General features: G+C 36.8%; 8 protein-coding genes and 1 non-coding gene across 9 annotated transcripts, besides 1 other annotated feature; 3 read left to right on the top strand and 6 right to left on the bottom strand.

The window, feature by feature from the left end:
* Positions 1-612: 612 nt before the first annotated feature.
* YEL023C (uncharacterized protein) lies at positions 613-2,661 on the top strand (the record flags this gene model as incomplete). Its single annotated transcript, NM_001178838.1, has 1 exon — positions 613-2,661. The coding sequence occupies one exon, from the start codon at positions 613-615 to the stop codon at positions 2,659-2,661; it is 2,049 nt and encodes a 682-aa protein (NP_010891.1).
* Positions 2,662-3,257: 596 nt separating this feature from the next.
* RIP1 (ubiquinol--cytochrome-c reductase catalytic subunit RIP1) lies at positions 3,258-3,905 on the bottom strand (the record flags this gene model as incomplete). The annotated part of the gene is made up of 1 exon (NM_001178839.3): positions 3,258-3,905. One exon carries the CDS (start codon positions 3,903-3,905, stop codon positions 3,258-3,260), a length of 648 nt encoding a protein of 215 aa, NP_010890.3.
* A 1,112-nt stretch (positions 3,906-5,017) lies between these two features.
* YEL025C (uncharacterized protein) lies at positions 5,018-8,584 on the top strand (the record flags this gene model as incomplete). The annotated part of the gene is made up of 1 exon (NM_001178840.1): positions 5,018-8,584. One exon carries the CDS (start codon positions 5,018-5,020, stop codon positions 8,582-8,584), a length of 3,567 nt encoding a protein of 1,188 aa, NP_010889.1.
* A 257-nt stretch (positions 8,585-8,841) lies between these two features.
* SNU13 (RNA binding protein SNU13) lies at positions 8,842-9,222 on the bottom strand (the record flags this gene model as incomplete). The annotated part of the gene is made up of 1 exon (NM_001178841.1): positions 8,842-9,222. One exon carries the CDS (start codon positions 9,220-9,222, stop codon positions 8,842-8,844), a length of 381 nt encoding a protein of 126 aa, NP_010888.1.
* Positions 9,223-9,913: 691 nt separating this feature from the next.
* VMA3 (H(+)-transporting V0 sector ATPase subunit c) lies at positions 9,914-10,396 on the bottom strand (the record flags this gene model as incomplete). The annotated part of the gene is made up of 1 exon (NM_001178842.3): positions 9,914-10,396. One exon carries the CDS (start codon positions 10,394-10,396, stop codon positions 9,914-9,916), a length of 483 nt encoding a protein of 160 aa, NP_010887.3.
* A 564-nt stretch (positions 10,397-10,960) lies between these two features.
* Positions 10,961-11,032, bottom strand: IMT4. Its single transcript has one exon. It is a non-coding gene; the product is annotated as a tRNA-Met (tRNA).
* A 468-nt stretch (positions 11,033-11,500) lies between these two features.
* Positions 11,501-11,675: a long terminal repeat (Ty1 LTR).
* A 360-nt stretch (positions 11,676-12,035) lies between these two features.
* On the bottom strand, positions 12,036-12,497 carry YEL028W (uncharacterized protein; the record flags this gene model as incomplete). The annotated part of the gene is made up of 1 exon (NM_001348820.1): positions 12,036-12,497. One exon carries the CDS (start codon positions 12,495-12,497, stop codon positions 12,036-12,038), a length of 462 nt encoding a protein of 153 aa, NP_001335764.1.
* Positions 12,498-13,368: 871 nt separating this feature from the next.
* BUD16 (putative pyridoxal kinase BUD16) lies at positions 13,369-14,307 on the top strand (the record flags this gene model as incomplete). The annotated part of the gene is made up of 1 exon (NM_001178844.1): positions 13,369-14,307. One exon carries the CDS (start codon positions 13,369-13,371, stop codon positions 14,305-14,307), a length of 939 nt encoding a protein of 312 aa, NP_010885.1.
* A 279-nt stretch (positions 14,308-14,586) lies between these two features.
* On the bottom strand, positions 14,587-16,521 carry ECM10 (Hsp70 family ATPase ECM10; the record flags this gene model as incomplete). Its single annotated transcript, NM_001178845.1, has 1 exon — positions 14,587-16,521. The coding sequence occupies one exon, from the start codon at positions 16,519-16,521 to the stop codon at positions 14,587-14,589; it is 1,935 nt and encodes a 644-aa protein (NP_010884.1).
* Positions 16,522-16,576: the final 55 nt, after the last annotated feature.

The raw sequence follows: 16,576 nt of genomic DNA, 5'->3' as shown, positions 1-16,576 counted from the left end.
ATATGGTTTACCTCTTATGCCAATATAAACTATAAAAGAACTTAAAAACATCAAATCTTTAGCAGAGGAGTCCTTTCCGTTTGAAATTGTTGTTTATTACTTTATTTGCGGTTCGCCACACTGCCTAAAACCTGCAGTTTCCTGTAAATGTTGCTGGTATATTATCAGTATGAGCCGGCCGGATATTTCCCTTATTTAATGAAAGAAGTTTTTTTGAAGTCAACTTCTAGTGTTTGTCTTCCATTTTAACGATCAGGAGTCGTCATTCCAATTTTTTGCCTAGAAAAGATTCATGCTTTTAGGAAAATAGTGGAAAACCAAACATACATCAATTGACGCTTCAAGTATGGTACTTAAAAGATAATGTTAATATTTATTATCCTGTTAATTAGTCTTTCTTCGTCTTCTGAAAAATGTTACTTGGAATATTTAATGTTATGAAATTATGGTAATGGCCCTCCTGTTGTCTATTGAGGTGTCTGGGTGTGTTTGTCACATTCAATATACTGTTAAACCGCCACAAATTAATGTACTTCAGACAGATGTAGTAAAATAACAGCAAACAGGTGATGTAACTTATAAAAAATAATACACTAACATAATATCCATTAGATGGATAGCTTCAATTATATTCATGGAAAATATAAAAAAAATGGGACGGGAGGCGACAGAAGTATAAATCCATCCTCACATTCATCGTCTGGCAAGAATATCATTCTTTGTTTTGATGGAACAAGAGAAAATTTTGGACCTCAGCCATTCACTAATATTTTAAAATTGTACAACCTTCTTGAGAACGGTGATAGTTCTGAACAAATTTGTTATTACCAACCTGGAATTGGTTCAGTTGGATTTGACGCTGTTGTTGATGTCAGAAGACGGTTAACTATTTCTCACTTACAAAATTTATTAGATTCTATGTTCGCATTCAGTTTAGACAATCACATATGTTCTGCATATCTTTTTTTGATGAAGTATTTTGAACCAGGAGATAGAATTTATATGTTTGGCTTTTCTAGAGGAGCTTTTATTGCAAGAGTTCTTGCTGGAATGATTGAAAGAGTCGGACTTTTGAGTAAAGGTTTGGAAGAAATGGTTAAAATGGCATGGCAAATCTATGAAAAATGGGAATACGATTCGCAGCCTAATGAATTACAGTACACAAGTACCTTGGCTGAAGAATTCAAGAAAACATTCTCTAGGGATTACGAGGTAAAGATACATTTTCAAGGCTTATTCGATTCTGTGAACTCAGTTGGAATATTAAGGGACAGGTTGTTTCCTTGCACCCAGAGAAGCAATATCGTTGAGCATGTTCGACATTGCGTATCCTTGGATGAAAGACGTGGAAAATTCAAGCAGTTATGTTTCACTCCGATGCCGTACATTCCGAAACTATTTTCATTGACATATTGTAATCATATAACTGACCAGTGTTCGCCGGTGCCAACTTCTAATGCATTAATGCGTGATCTAACCCCGGAAAATCCTTTGATAAAATACACTTTAAAAAGTGGCGCACATTCTATTAGTAATCCTTCTCCACTCATTCCTGATAACCCTGGAAGGTTGTTATCGAGCAAAAGCGAGGAAACTACAGAGTTGCTGTTGGACCTGAACTCATTCTTAGAAGGTAATTCATACGCGAGAGATACAGAATGTTCAACAAGAGGAATTGAAGCCATTTTCCAACTTCAATCTATCCAAGGCAGCGGTACATCAAGTAGAATGACTATGACACCCGACTTGATTGAAAAATGGTTTCCAGGTGATCATTCTGACGTTGGTGGAGGTTGGGCGCCTGACTGTGAGACAGAAGAGAACTTGTCAAATTTAACGCTGCGATGGATTTTAGCAGAGGCAATCAAATTTGGTGTTAAATTCAAACCTGGTGCAATACATGATTTCGCTACCAAACACACTTCGATTGGATCTTTATTCGCAGACACACATGATTACCTTAGTTTCAACTCACCAAAGAAATGTTCCCTACTAGGAGTGAGTGATAATGAGGATGGAGCCCGAGAGGATAAATCTGGCAGAAATGAGAGAATGGAAGATTGTCTAAAAAATATAAAAGAGACTAGATTGAGCTTGAAAGATGAAAAAGAAAAAGTGAAGGATGCTTTTACTCTTAAATGTGGACATGCAAATAAATTTATGAGATTGGTGTGGTGGGTATTGGAACTGCTCCCCATTGGAATACGAATGGAAAATAAAGAAGGAAAGTGGCAAAATTTTCATACACCTAACCTCGGAAGATCTCGTTATGTACCCGAATATGTCAGTTTACATTGGTCAGTCTATTGGAGAATTAAGTTTGATCGTAGGTATAGACCGGACAATATGCCGGAATATGTAAGGCAATTGTTCCAAGATTTGGAAGGTATTGATTTAAAAAGTAATAAAGTTTCAAATAAATATGATAAGCAAGATAATAGCAACGGGAGTGAAATCAATGGGGGCTTTTTTGATAATGAGGAAGGGCAGGAACTCCACATGGGTCAAAAAGCAAGTTATTTTGCAACGACATACAATTCAAGATTATTTGACAGTAAATACTCCCAATTAAAAAAGAAATTCATGGACTGGGATAGTAATTCCTGGACAGATATTCCAGATGATTTAAAAATATACCTACAGCAAGATGAATCGCTTTAGCATTAAAAAAACCCCTTCGGTACGTAATATAAAAAATTTTATAGGTAATATACATATATAAAAATACTTCAATCATTTTTACAATCTTGTATACTTTATACAACATGTGAAATCTTCTGCTTCTGGACATCAATATTCAAATACAGGCCAATCTTAGGTAAAACATTTGGAGAAAAGAAGGATAAGGCAGGACGAGGGAAGATAAATAGTTTCGTTAATTATAAATACATGCAGATAAATAAAGGAATATCAAATATTATGAATAGAAAAAGAAGATGGTGAGACAAAAAAGTAGTAATAAATAGGTCCAAATCTTCTTTATTTCCCCTTTCTTTTCTTATCCTTTTGTTTTCTCCATATTGTATAAGAATATATTCTTAGGAAAATCAACAGGGAATACAGTATAGTGATTTTCGTTCCTTTTTGAGCGTAATCCCTTCGAGACTGTGATGTTGATTATTTTTGTTGTGATTTCAAAATTCTTAGGTTAGTTGTATAGTTCCCGTTCATAACATAATGGATAGTAAATGAAAAATCAAAATAAGGGTGAAACAAATAGACAATAAAGATGTAGTTTTCGAGGACGAAAAACAAACCTAACCAACAATGACCTTATCACCATCGAATTCATAAGCAGGAATTTCTAAGTTTAAGGGGGCAGGTCCCTTTCTGATTCTACCGGAAATATCATAATGTGAACCATGGCAAGGACAGAACCAACCACCAAAATCACCGGCTTCACCAATTGGAACACAACCTAAGTGAGTACAAATACCCAGCATAATTAACCATTGAGGGTCTTTGACTCTGTCAGCATCGGTCTGTGGGTCCTTCAAAGCGGACATATCCACACTGTTGGCTTCCTGAATTTCATGAGGAGTTCTGTGTCTAATGAACACAGGCTTACCTTGCCATTTGACAACCACGTTTTTACCCAATGGGATAGCCGCTAAATTAACTTCAACTTTAGCCATAGCCAAAACATCGGCAGTAGCGGTCATAGATGAAATAAAGGTTTCTACGGTTGATTTGGCACCTGCAGATGACAAAAGACCCATAGCACCGACCATAAAGTAAGCATAAGAACGGCCTTTATCAGCATCGTTATTTTCCTTTAAAACGTCATCAAAATTTGGGGTCCTGTACGTGGATTTGCTAGCCAGCAAAGATTGAGAAATCAGTCTTTTGGAAGTTAAAGACATTGGCTTGAAGCAGGTCTTGACAGATGATCTTATTCCTAACATGTTTGTTATTGCTCCTTTCGGTTTCCTAATAAGTGTTAGAGTGATATTATTTATGTTCAATAATTTCTTGGTTTTTAAAAGACGTTGAACTTGAAAGCAACAAAAAGTTACGACAGAGAAGTAATATATTACTTGATATTCAAGAACCAACTATAGTTCTTGCAGGTCTTTTTCCAGTCCTTATAAGGGAGCCTCCGCGTCGCCGCACGTGACCCAAGACCGATAAATGGCGCAAAACGCTGATTGGTCCGTTATGGAGTGTCTAAAAGGAAAAAGATGCGCTATGGACGAACCTGAAAGAGGCCAAATGATAGGGAAGCTTAGAGTGAAAGGTGGAACAGGAGAAGTTGAAAGGATGAAATACACAAGATGACAAGAAGGCTCGAATTAAAGGCGGCTAGTTATTTCAATTTAGGAAGCATTTGCTCTAAGAGTCGATGGGTCGTACTTCATGCACATTATATTACGCATGAATAGCCGCCCAAGCTATATGAACTTATTGGTGGATTTTTGAAACCAATAAAAAGGATTTATGAGAAAGAATAATCTTCCTCTGGGGTATTCATAGCTATCAACGTATGGTTACCTTGTCTTAGTCGGACACTGGACATAACTCTTACAATGGCTGTTAGCTTCTCAATTGACAATGGTATTTAATATACCAGGCGGTTAAAGAAAGGGTAGGTATTTTTTTCTACCTAGTTCAGTTTATATGGATGAGACAGGGATAGACGGGCATGTACGGAGTTTTTCGACTTGATCAGTGCAATCCACTGATTATCGTTTTATGTAGGTATTTTCTTGAGTTACAAAATTTTAGGGAAAGTATGGATACAACCAGAGAGCCGATGTGGTGTTTTTTTTGGTTTTTAGTACATGCAGTACGCTTCTTTTTCTATTTCCTGTATACTTCCTTTAAGCGTATTCGTCGTTATAGGTTCTATTTGCTTTCAACTGAACGCGCTTGCCTGAACGCCTAAAGCGGAAAGAAATACATGACTGAAAAACAGACATTCTGGTCGCAACTCAGCGAAAGGGAGGGTAGAAAAATATATTGTGTTATAATGTCAGCGTTAGCGCATTGCATATTGCACTAGCCATTGCCACGTAAAATGGCAAGACAAGATGAAACGGACTGCAAAAAATTGGATAGCAATTCGGCCTTTTTACCTTTATGCATAACATCTTATAGATCAAAAGATGAGGCTGAGAAGCTGGTAAGTTGTCTTCATCACGAAGGAAGTTACTTTTTATGTTTTAGCTATGGATTGTATACCGGAACGTCCAACGAATTGAAAGCGAAGGTTGAGTTCGCTTTAGATGGACCGTTCGTTGTTAACTACGCAACTGTACCGATGTTCATGTCAGCTTCCTTCTGTCACCTGCTAATGTTTAACGACGGTTCCATTAAGGGATTCAAATGCGAAAATAACAAATTTGAAATTATCTACGACTCTAATGTGGCTCCGAAACTGGATACTATTTCTTTATTAACTTCCAGCTGGTTAAATGCTTCCTTTGAGGGTGTTTTATACACTTGCAATAAAAACATATCATATGATAGTGATTTGCATACGTTATGTACGACAATTTACTCCTTTGACTTCAGAGAAGGAATAGTCGAAAGATTTTATGCCACCGATGGCGAAGAAATTATCTCCTTTGATTTTATTAGCAGGGAGGATTTGCTTGACGACGCCACATGCACAGGTAAATCACACGTTTATTTTCTTTGCCTACTTAAGAGTTGCTATAGTGAAAACCTGTTTTTAAAGGAATACAATCTTGCTGGAAAGCATGGAAGTAGGAAATTTGATTTAAACGAGTACCGCCAATACAATCTTTTGCCGATATGTGATAATGAATTTTGTTATATGAAGGTAGTTTGCGGCCATACCATTGTAGTGTTGACTACTAACTACACTCAAATAATAAATATAAAAGCAAGTGGGCTTACAAACGGGGCTTTTTTCAATAATAAAGGTCTCCCAAATGTAGAAAACTACCAATTTCTAAAAGATTCTTATGATGTGATATATGAAAGATCAGTCATTCTCTTGACAATTTCTGACGTGTATGCTAACAAATACACTGCCAAGATACACACTAGGTCGTTACATAGAGACCACGTCCTGAAAGAACTACAATGGACAAAAGAAAGAGTGTTCAAGCCTCCTAAACATGATCTATGCGATGTTATTTTGCAGCTCCCACGTGAAAAGTATATAGCGGTGACAAGAATAAATGGAGTAAATTTTATATCGAAAGATCATCGAGGTTCAAAATTAGAAAAGGTGAAAAGCGGTCCCGCTTATACAAACAAAGTTTACCTGGCATCACAAGTTATTGGAAACAAGGGGACAGATATTGATTCACTGCTTTTGGGTGGAAGTTTTAACTCAAGAAGAGGATTTTTAGAAAAGAAAATTTTGGTATATGACAAAACCCTGTTCAAGTTAGTGACTTCCTCCAAAGCGCTAGTAGAGAATGTAACTGATTTTTGGGTTACAGATTTAGCACTTAATGGTGGTGACGAATTTGCATATGAATCAGGTGGGTTGATTTATAAGAACGGAATATTTTTAATGGATGAGCCTTATGATTACGGTCTATTTGTTTCTAGGACGGGAAAAGTTTTGAAAGCCGGTATGGATGGTTCTACCGGAGAATTTAGGCAGGTCGATTTCTTGCAGTCGAACCACAACTCTTCCACCATGTTTTGTTATCCCGTACAGAACTCCAAGCTCAGGATTTCGATACTTGAGGCAAAATCTGGTTTTCTACGTAAAAAAGAAGAATTTTTTATCCATGGGCTCAATTCTAAAGAGAGTATTGTGAGCTGTTTCTCAGATGGTGCCGAGAAATACCTTTTTGTCATTTACTTGGACGGTGTGTTTTCGGTATGGAATGCCAATCAAAAGAAAGTGGCTACATCACATCCAGACTATTCTTTCATAGCCTATGATCAATTGATAAAAATATCTTGGCTAAGCAAAAAGCATAAACACGACTCGATTTATGTCATCGCATCATCATACACTGGCTGCGTAAGAGTCTACAAATCAGAATCAAATTTTTTGAGAGTGGATTTAGAGATTCATTCGTTATACGATCAGAAATTAGAACTGTTGGATACGATTCCTTCCTTACCTTTGGTTTTCCTTTACAACGATAAGGAAATAATTTTGTTAAATCTTCAAAACATGTCTTATGGTTGCATACAGTTAGGCTTAGTTCCAAGACGAATGAGAATTCGACCCGGTAAAGCACTGTTCTCTCTTTGTGTTTTAGATTATGATTCTCGAATAAGCATCTTTGAGTTTGGTAGCACGTTTTACCGTGAAGGTTTCACTAAGCAGATGACTTCATTAAAACCTCAATTAGAAAATCATATCTTTTACCTCCCTAGCATTCCCGTAGAGCTCTATACTGTTCCAAATAACCTCAATCAGGCCGTGGTGTGTTTGGTCGATAGCAATAGTAGGCAGTATAAGTTGATGCTATTCAATTATGCTTCAATGAAGGCAGTTTCCACATTCAGTTTCTCGGATGAAAAGTATTTACATGCCGTTGTGAAGCCACTGTGGCCAGAACAAAACTCAATCTACTTATCACAGAGACCCTTTTATGGTAATAAGTTTGTTGTATGCTTAGGAGTTGGTGAAAAACGTACAAAATTCTGGCTGTTTGAAATTAGAAACAATAACATTACCCAATTGTACGCGAATTATCTCGAAGATTGTATATTCTCGGTGTTCATATACTATGAGTGCAACTTGGTTTTATTTTCTGGTGATAGTGGCATAGCAGCATATAAAATAAACATGCTAAAAGAGGGCGCGGAAATTTTAGAGGCCTATTCCTTCCCAGCACTTTCATCGATTAACCATATAGGTCTTCCAGCTTATATGAGTGGTGATTATCTGGTTCAATTTGAGATCTTGAGAGATTTTTTGAGAACCCGCTTTCCAATTAGGACGTCCATAGTATATCCATCAGAGTACCCTGAATGTCCCTACTTGGGTTTTAAGCGGTTGGGAAGCATTACACAAGTGGCGACTAAAATAATTCCTAAGAAGCTAAGAGAACCTAAAAACGATTGTTTAGCGAGTGATAAGAACTATCTATTAGGTCGATTATCAGACCTTTCTTGTGCAACGTTGAAATATTCCAATAGATCTTATGTTGCCACCATTGGTATTGATAATACCTTGACAATATACGAAGATTCTAAATTATCAGTTGATAAGGGCGGGTTGGCTATGCCATACCTCAAAATTCGGTTACCTAATAAGATAATCTCACTGGCGGCCATCCCAGATGGATTTCAAAACCTTCAAATATGTCCAAATTTCAATAGTCAAAGGTTGGAAGGCGTCATACCTCTATTTTTACTTTGCGGTACTGAGGGCCAAATTTATATAATATCGGAATTCATTGGTGAGCTGTGGATGAGAACGTTGCATGATTACAAAAAGATCAAGCTCGAATGTAAAAGAGCTTTTCGAAGGTCTGAGAAAAGCATGCGAAATGTTACTAAACAATATTCCGTGAGTAAAGAGACTGGAATAAATGAAAGCGGCTTTGATGAGCTAGCTAGAAATTCAAAGAGAAGACATATAGATCATTCACCATACAAGACCATAGATTTTTTCGATCCTGTAAAACTAAAAAGGTGACAATAAATCTCCTACGAACGAATAGGTGCCATGAGATCTTGCACCTTTTTGTTATGCCTAAATTACTACAGCTCAATTGATAATACATGTTTGTGCATTTACAGATGCACTCGAGTAGGTTATTCAATGAAGATATGACATATATCATACCACTAACAAAACAGCACTATTAGCGTCTGCACTAGTGGAAAGCAAAAAACTTTTTTATAGTATATAGATGGTACAAAAACTATGTTGATAGATATAATCCAATCTACTTAAATTAATAAAGTTTCAATCTTGTCCTTGACAGCGTAGATTTGGGTCTTGATAGCAGAAGCATCGTTGGTGGTAATAGAAGCAGCAATAACTGGTCTAGAAACACCACAAGCTCTACCTAAAGCAACTCTAGATGGAACAAAGACATATGGAACATTCTTGTCTTCACATAGTAATGGTAAATGCAATAGGATTTCAATAGGTTCACAGTCAGCAGCCATAATGATGAATTCGGAGATACCACGGTTCAAAGTTTTGGTAGCTTCGTTGGCACCTTTCTTCAATTGTCTCAAGTTAGCAGCCTGTTGAACGACATCCAAGATTTGTTGGGTTAATGCAGCATCGGCTAATGGGAAAGCCTTTGGGTTTGGGGCAGACATTTTTAATATAGTTTTTATAGTATGAAATCTGGTTTATTCAAGTTCCTTGCAATAATCAGTATGGTCCTGGTATAGAAAGCTCGCTCGAATGATGATTTAAATTAAGATTTGAAAGTAGGACTTGAACACTAAGAGGAATAAGCACTATTAACCAGAATAATCAGTTTTAAAGTGAAAAATTTTCTAACTCATCTCATTCCAGCATTAGAAAAAAAAATTTTCTGAGAAAAAGGAAAAATGAAAAGAAAAAGAAAATAGAAATGAAAAATTTTTCTATATGCTGAATTTATTACCCGGATAAAACCGATAAGAAAAAGAAACGATACAATTGTCTACTTTAACAATAGAAGTTGATAAGGTTGGGCCTCTTTTAAGAGTACAGGTATAGTGATCTCATCGTACCCATTGTGTAGCTTAAAACGCATAATGCTCTTTGTTGCTCCTTGATATTCAAATTTTCTATTTTATACACATTAAAAATTAAGATATACATATTTAGCGTGTAATACTCTTTTAAACAATAATAATGGTACTAATAAAAAGGAAGCTTGAAATGAGGTAGTTTGGATATGAAGTAAGAATAGGGGCTATAAACAATCTCTAAGATGAAAAATTTTGATAGTTTTCATAGTTTCTCACAAAAAGATTCTTTTGTATACTCTATTCCTGCTTTAGTGATTCAGAAGCTGCCTTAACAGACAACATCTTGAGTAGCCCTGGAGTTCAACAACAAAGCAACAATCAAACCGTATAGACCCAAAACTTCAGCAAAAATCAAAATCAAAATCATACCGACGAATAATCTTGGTTGTTGAGAGGAACCTCTAACACCTGCATCACCGACAATACCAATAGCGAAACCAGCAGCTAGACCACTCAAACCGACTGATAGACCGGCACCCAATTGGATGAAACCGGTGTACAAAGCTTGCTTTTGACCCAACGAATAACAAACCAAAACGGAAACAACTAAACCGTAAATGGCAATGATACCAGCCATAATAACAGGAACAATGTTCTTGAATAATAGGTCTGGTCTCAACACACAAGTGGCACAGATACCAACACCAGACTTAGCAGTACCGTAAGCAGCACCTAATGAGGTGAAGATAATTGCAGAGGCACAACCAATGGCACCAAAGAAAGGGGCGTAGACAGGACACAATTCAGTCATTATATGTATATGTTTCTTTTGTTATTCTAATTGATTAGTCTTTTTGAGAAAAGCAATAAACACGATCTTCTCTTTCTTTTAAAAAGATTTTTATAAACAAGTTTTTAATCAGAACGAGTGTATAATTGTACAAAACTATCAAGGGTCAGTCAATCACTTAACCACTTTTTCTGTTTTTTTTTTTTTTTTTTTTTTAATGCGTTTCTTTTCCGGGTAATATCCCTTTATACGATTCAAATTTTTAGCAATGGAATAGGCCGTAGACGGCCGTAGACGGCCTATTTCATTGCTGATAAAGAATTCAGTTCCTCTATCTTTCCTAAGTTGAATATTGTGCAATAATAAATTCATTATTAAAGAAGATGTACAATTAATAATAAATAATTGCTGGGTGAATTTGTAAAAAAAGAAAACTGTAATATAGAATATATAAAATAAGTTGATAGAAATACCTAACTAAAACAATAACAATTATTAATAATAACGCAGAAGTTAAAGCTTATAGTCTATAGCTTAAATGATTGCGATCTGTGTTATTGTTGCGGGCAAAAAGAAATGAAAAATTAGCGCCGCTCGGTTTCGATCCGAGGACATCAGGGTTATGAGCCCTGCGCGCTTCCACTGCGCCACGGCGCTTAGCCAACTTGAAAGAACTGGATGTTAACTTTATTTATTAACACAATAACAAATTCTTCTATCTCTATCTCTCCATGTCGCTTATATTGAGGTCCGCCAACATATCACTTAATCTGTTACTTGTAGTGGCATGTTTATAATTACTATTTCTTAGCTCATTTCAGGTATTTTGCGGTTAATTATAAAAGTAACCGCATGTGTTCCACAGTTGTTGTCAGTTGATACTATTTTAGGTGGTTTATGCTGTTTCAACCACGACAACTTCATCCTCTCACTGGACATTTTTGAACACTAATTGAAGTTTCCAATACCACTCGTCTTTTAGGCAAAGGTATTTTTCAAATATAGTTATGAAGGCGTATATGATGGCATTTGGCTCATTTGGGCAGTACGACATTTGTTCATTTCCGGTAGAATCAATACCTACGTGTTAGTTTACCTTCCGATGGTGATTTCTCCCATGGATATTGCAGGAGTAACAGTCGGTTATGATTCACTAACTAACAGTTATATTTTGCTGGGATATTATTATATACGGCGTTAGAAGACATGAAATGATGAGAAGCAGTCATTAAATTTAGTGGAAGCCGAAATGTAAGGATTGATAACGCAGTAGGATAATGAACAATAAAACATAAAATGAAAGGAGAAGTGACGCTTTTAGAGCAGTAAATTATAACGTAGAGGACGAAGAAATGTGTGCATGGTTATGTAGATTGTTGATTCTCTTTTGCGAACTCCTGTGACCTAGTGGAGAATTTTAGCAACTCTGTAGGCCTAATAATGTTGTCTTCAATCAAAATGGGACTTGACAATTACTCCAATATCCATCTAACCTATATCGTTATCCTGTCATCATCTATGATATCGCTAGACGTTAGTAGTAAATTGCTTTCTTTACTGCGCATCGTCGAGATATTTGCACCATTCATGCATACATCTTTGTGTATAAAAGATGTTAATCAGAATTATCATACATGTACATAACGTAATACCTGAGTACTTACTGAAACTCGACAATTGGATGTTGGAAGGCATTGAGTTCTTGCGTTGTTAGCCGTTTGTTGTTCCTAAAGTGAGGTAAGTCCGTATGGTTGACGGTGGCATCGCCAAGTTTTGCCATATAACTAATCCCGCTAGGAAAATAGTCGTATTTGTAATGAGTGAAGTAGAAACTATGCCCGTAGTTACGATAACAGTATGACACTGTCTTCGTCATAGCGGTAGTGTTAGCTTCCGTACGATTGCTAAATATGATAAAAGTTCCAACAGTATCTGTAGCCGCTATTTTGTTGCTTGGAAAACCAAGCACTTGTAAGTACTTTAACACATTACGAGCATCAGTTAGAGTGGTGTTATCACGTAATGAGGGCAAATTTGCACCATTATGAAGTAGTGTGCCCGCACTTGCGAGCTCGACGATCATGACAAGAAAAAATAGAAGGCTTGTTATTGTTATTTTCATTTTTTATTTGGATCTGATATAACTACGATGCAATTTGACAGTGAAGAAAAGTTATGCTTCATCCAATCCTAAGCGCGATAGTGGGAATGCACCCTTTAACATGGCCTTATTAAGTTGTCTAAAATCTATGCATTGGCGGTAACTACCAATCATATTTTTCATCATATAGATAATTGGTAGATGTTGGGTTGACCTGGCCCATATTACATAGATATGAAGAAGCAAGCTCGCAAAACAGACAATTAAGTATCTATATCACATGTATTCATTGTAAGGAAAAAAGTGAAAAAAAGATGAGGGTAGAGAAAATGAAAATAAGCCTCTTGTGACGGAATATTACTATTGAAAAATGCACACGTAGTTGGAATTAGCAGTGGAGGAAATTTACCTCCCAACACTACTTGTTTTGGAATTTCATTCTTATCAAAGGCATTCACGTTGTAGAAGAGTCAAAGTTCTATGTGAAGTCGTTCATATCAGCTTCCTTTTTTTGATGCGCTATCATCCATTATTCTTGGCCACCAACTCTCATTAAATACTGCAAAAGTCCAAACCTAATTTATTGTTACGGTTTTTTTCCTCCGACATGGCGATGGCTGCCTTTTAGCTAATTTAACATTGTAACAGTTAAGTTCATGAGCCTTTTAGCCTTTTCTTGCATCAAAGGCGGAAATATGTGAATTCTATTTCCGCCATTGTCCGATGACTGAAATATTTCAAAAATAAGCAAGAGATGTAATCATGACTGCTTTACTATCGACCGAAAATTTATTAGTTTGCGTAGATTTAAAAGTTGAAAAGAATTTGAGTTCACTGACTACTAAATCTCCCTGAGTTTGGTCTGCAGTAGCTATCGAAAAATTACGAAAAAATGCCTCGTCTCTTGGCCACGCAGTCTCATGTTGTACATGGATATGTGGGAAATAAGGCTGCAACGTTTCCCTTACAGTGTCTAGGCTGGGATGTGGATTGTTGTAACAGTGTTCAGTTTTCCAACCATACCGGATATGGTTTAGATAAAGTGTTTGGGACTATAACGAGGGAAACAGATTTGAAGGAACTCTTATCAGGTCTTTTTGATAATTTTTCCCAAGACTACCAAGCCTTACTTTCAGGCTACTTGCCCAATAAGAATTCCGTTCGATGTATGGGAACATACTACGCTAAATTTAAAGAGGCGAATCCAGAAATGATATGGCTTATGGATCCTGTTATGGGTGACGAAGGACAATTATATGTTAGTGAGGATGTCATACCAGAATATAGAAAGCTGGCTTTGTCTCCAAAACAGCTAGTCGATATAATAACTCCGAATCAATTTGAGCTGGAGATACTTTATGGGGGGGAAATCAAGACTAAAGAACATTTGAAGAAGGCCTTAAAGAAATTACACCAAACTATCCCAGTGATCATTGTCACATCCTGTGACTGTAAGATGTTTGATGACAAAGATTTTATTTATTGCGTAGCTTCAATGGAGGGTAAAACCCCCATTGTTTACAGAGTGCCGTTTATTGATTCGTATTTCACTGGGGTTGGTGATTTGTTTTCTGCTTTGTTATTGGATCGAGTGTATAAGATCTTATCGAACCCTACAACAACATTAAAATTTGAAGACCAAGTCAATAATGTTCTTAATGTTATTCAGAAGGTTTTGAAAATTACTAGGAGCTATGCTTCAGGAAAAATGAAAGCAAAAATGGGTTCCGCCTTGGAAATGAAAGAAATGGAATTGCGTCTTATTGAATCAAGAGATATATATGAAACAATCAACATTCATCAAACAGATTATATTTACGCAAGGTTGTGATGAAACTTTATAGAGTCATATTTTCACCAAAGAAAATTAATGTTGACATTTGTAAAATAGTGAATAGTTTTTTATGTTCAAATGCATACATCCCTTGCGGGTAGTTTCTTTTGGTTTAACCTGACTTCCACCTTTGGCTATTCTTTTTATACCGCCAAAAGACTATAAAAATGATACATATCGTTGAAAGGATATATGGTTTACGCTTACTATTTCGTTTGATGTAAGCAATATTTCTGAAATTTTAAACGAAAATATTATCTTTTTTATTATCTTGTGTTATTTATTTTCTCTCCCGTTCTTAGTTTCAGGATTGTCACTGTTCTTGTATAACTGTTCAAAAAGTTTCATCGATGAAGTTCGCAAATTGTCAATTTTTGTTCCAACATCGTCATCATTAACCTCATCTCCAGCTTGACTCCGAGAAACCAATTCCCTTAAGGATGAAATTTGATCTTTTAGTCTTTGAGAATCAGTTTTATCTAGCTTACCTTCGAATTCCTTAATGGAATTTTCTGTGTCATTAGCTAGCTGGTCAGCTTTGTTAGCGGTTTCGATGGCATTCCTTCTGGCTCTATCCTGATTTTTATATCTTTCCGCTTCATTAACCATTCGATCAATCTCCGTATCAGATAGCCCAGACGCTCCGGCAACAGTGATGGAAGAGTCTTTGTGGCTGGCGAGATCTTTTGCTGAAACGTTGATGATGCCGTTCGCATCGATATCAAAAGTGACTTCAATTTGTGGGGTACCTTTTGGAGCTGGAGGAATGCCCGCAAGAGTAAAATTACCTATTAATTTGTTATCCTTGACTAACTCCCTCTCACCTTGGAAAACTTTAACTTCCACCGATGTTTGACCTGATGCCGCAGTTGAAAAAATTTGAGATTTCTTATTGGGAATTGTAGAATTTCTTGGGATTAATTTTGTAAAAACTCCTCCTAAAGTTTCAATACCCAATGATAGGGGAGTGACATCTAGCAACAAAACATCGGTAACTTCACCAGACAAGACCGCAGCCTGTATAGCGGCCCCTAAAGCGACTGCTTCATCAGGGTTAACAGCTTTTGATGCATCCTTACCGAATAATTTCTTTACAGTATCTGCAACCTTGGGCATCCTTGACATACCACCAACTAATAAAACATCCGATATATCTGAGGCGGTAATTCTTGCGTCTTTCAGTGCTTTTTTGACAGGATCAACCGTTCTATCAATCAATGGGGCGGTTATATTCTCAAGCTGAACCCTAGAAAAGGGCATACGAATATGCTTTGGGCCTGCAGCATCAGCAGTTATGAAAGGCAAGTTTATTTCTGTAGAGAGTGTAGAAGACAGTTCGATTTTAGCCTTTTCAGCGGCTTCTCTTATTCTTTGGACAGCCATACGGTCATTACTCAAATCGATACCGGTTTCTTTCTTGAAATGAGAAATAATTTCTTGCAACAAATAAATGTCAAAATCTTCGCCACCCAAATGGGTGTCACCATTGGTAGATTTAACCTCAAAGATACCGTTATCGATGTCCAGGATTGAAATATCGAAAGTACCACCGCCCAAGTCGAAAACAGCAATGACTTTTGGCTCTGATTTATCTAGACCGTAAGCTAGGGCAGCAGCTGTTGGTTCGTTGACAACACGTAATACATTAAGCCCAATAATTTGTCCTGCGTCTTTAGTAGCTTGTCTTTGGGCATCATTGAAGTAAGCAGGAACGGTGACAACAGCATTTTTGACGCTCTTCGCTAAGTAAGCCTCCGCTGTTTCCTTCATTTTATTTAAGATAAAACCTCCTATTTGGGCGGGGGAGTACGTTCTGTTTCTAGCCTCTACCCAGGCATCTCCATTAGAATGCTTGACGATTTTGAAAGGAACCTGATTAATATCTCTTTGGACTTCAGCGTCCTCGAAACGGCGGCCGATTAAACGCTTAGTAGCAAACAAAGTGTTTTCTGAGTTTATGACGGATTGTCGTTTGGCTGGCTCACCAACTAAACGTTCTCCGTCTTTAGTGAAAGCCACTACAGACGGAGTAGTTCTTGAGCCTTCTGCATTTTCGATAATTCTCGGAACTTTACCTTCCATAATAGCTACCGCAGAATTGGTAGTACCTAAATCAATACCGATAACTGCATCTGGAATTTTGGTTGACTGGAAACGGGTCAGAATACGAAGTATATTATGTGCTTTAAAGGCTTTCCATGATGGTAACATGTTACTTGAATTTAAGTTCTTAATTATGACCAGTGAAATAGTTACAAATGCTCTT

The sequence above is a fragment of the Saccharomyces cerevisiae genome, chromosome V, assembly GCF_000146045.2.
Source record: "Saccharomyces cerevisiae S288C chromosome V, complete sequence".
Lineage (NCBI taxonomy): Eukaryota > Fungi > Ascomycota > Saccharomycetes > Saccharomycetales > Saccharomycetaceae > Saccharomyces > Saccharomyces cerevisiae.
The sequence above is the reverse complement of the archived record's forward strand: the minus strand, read 5'-3'. Positions and strand labels throughout refer to the sequence as shown.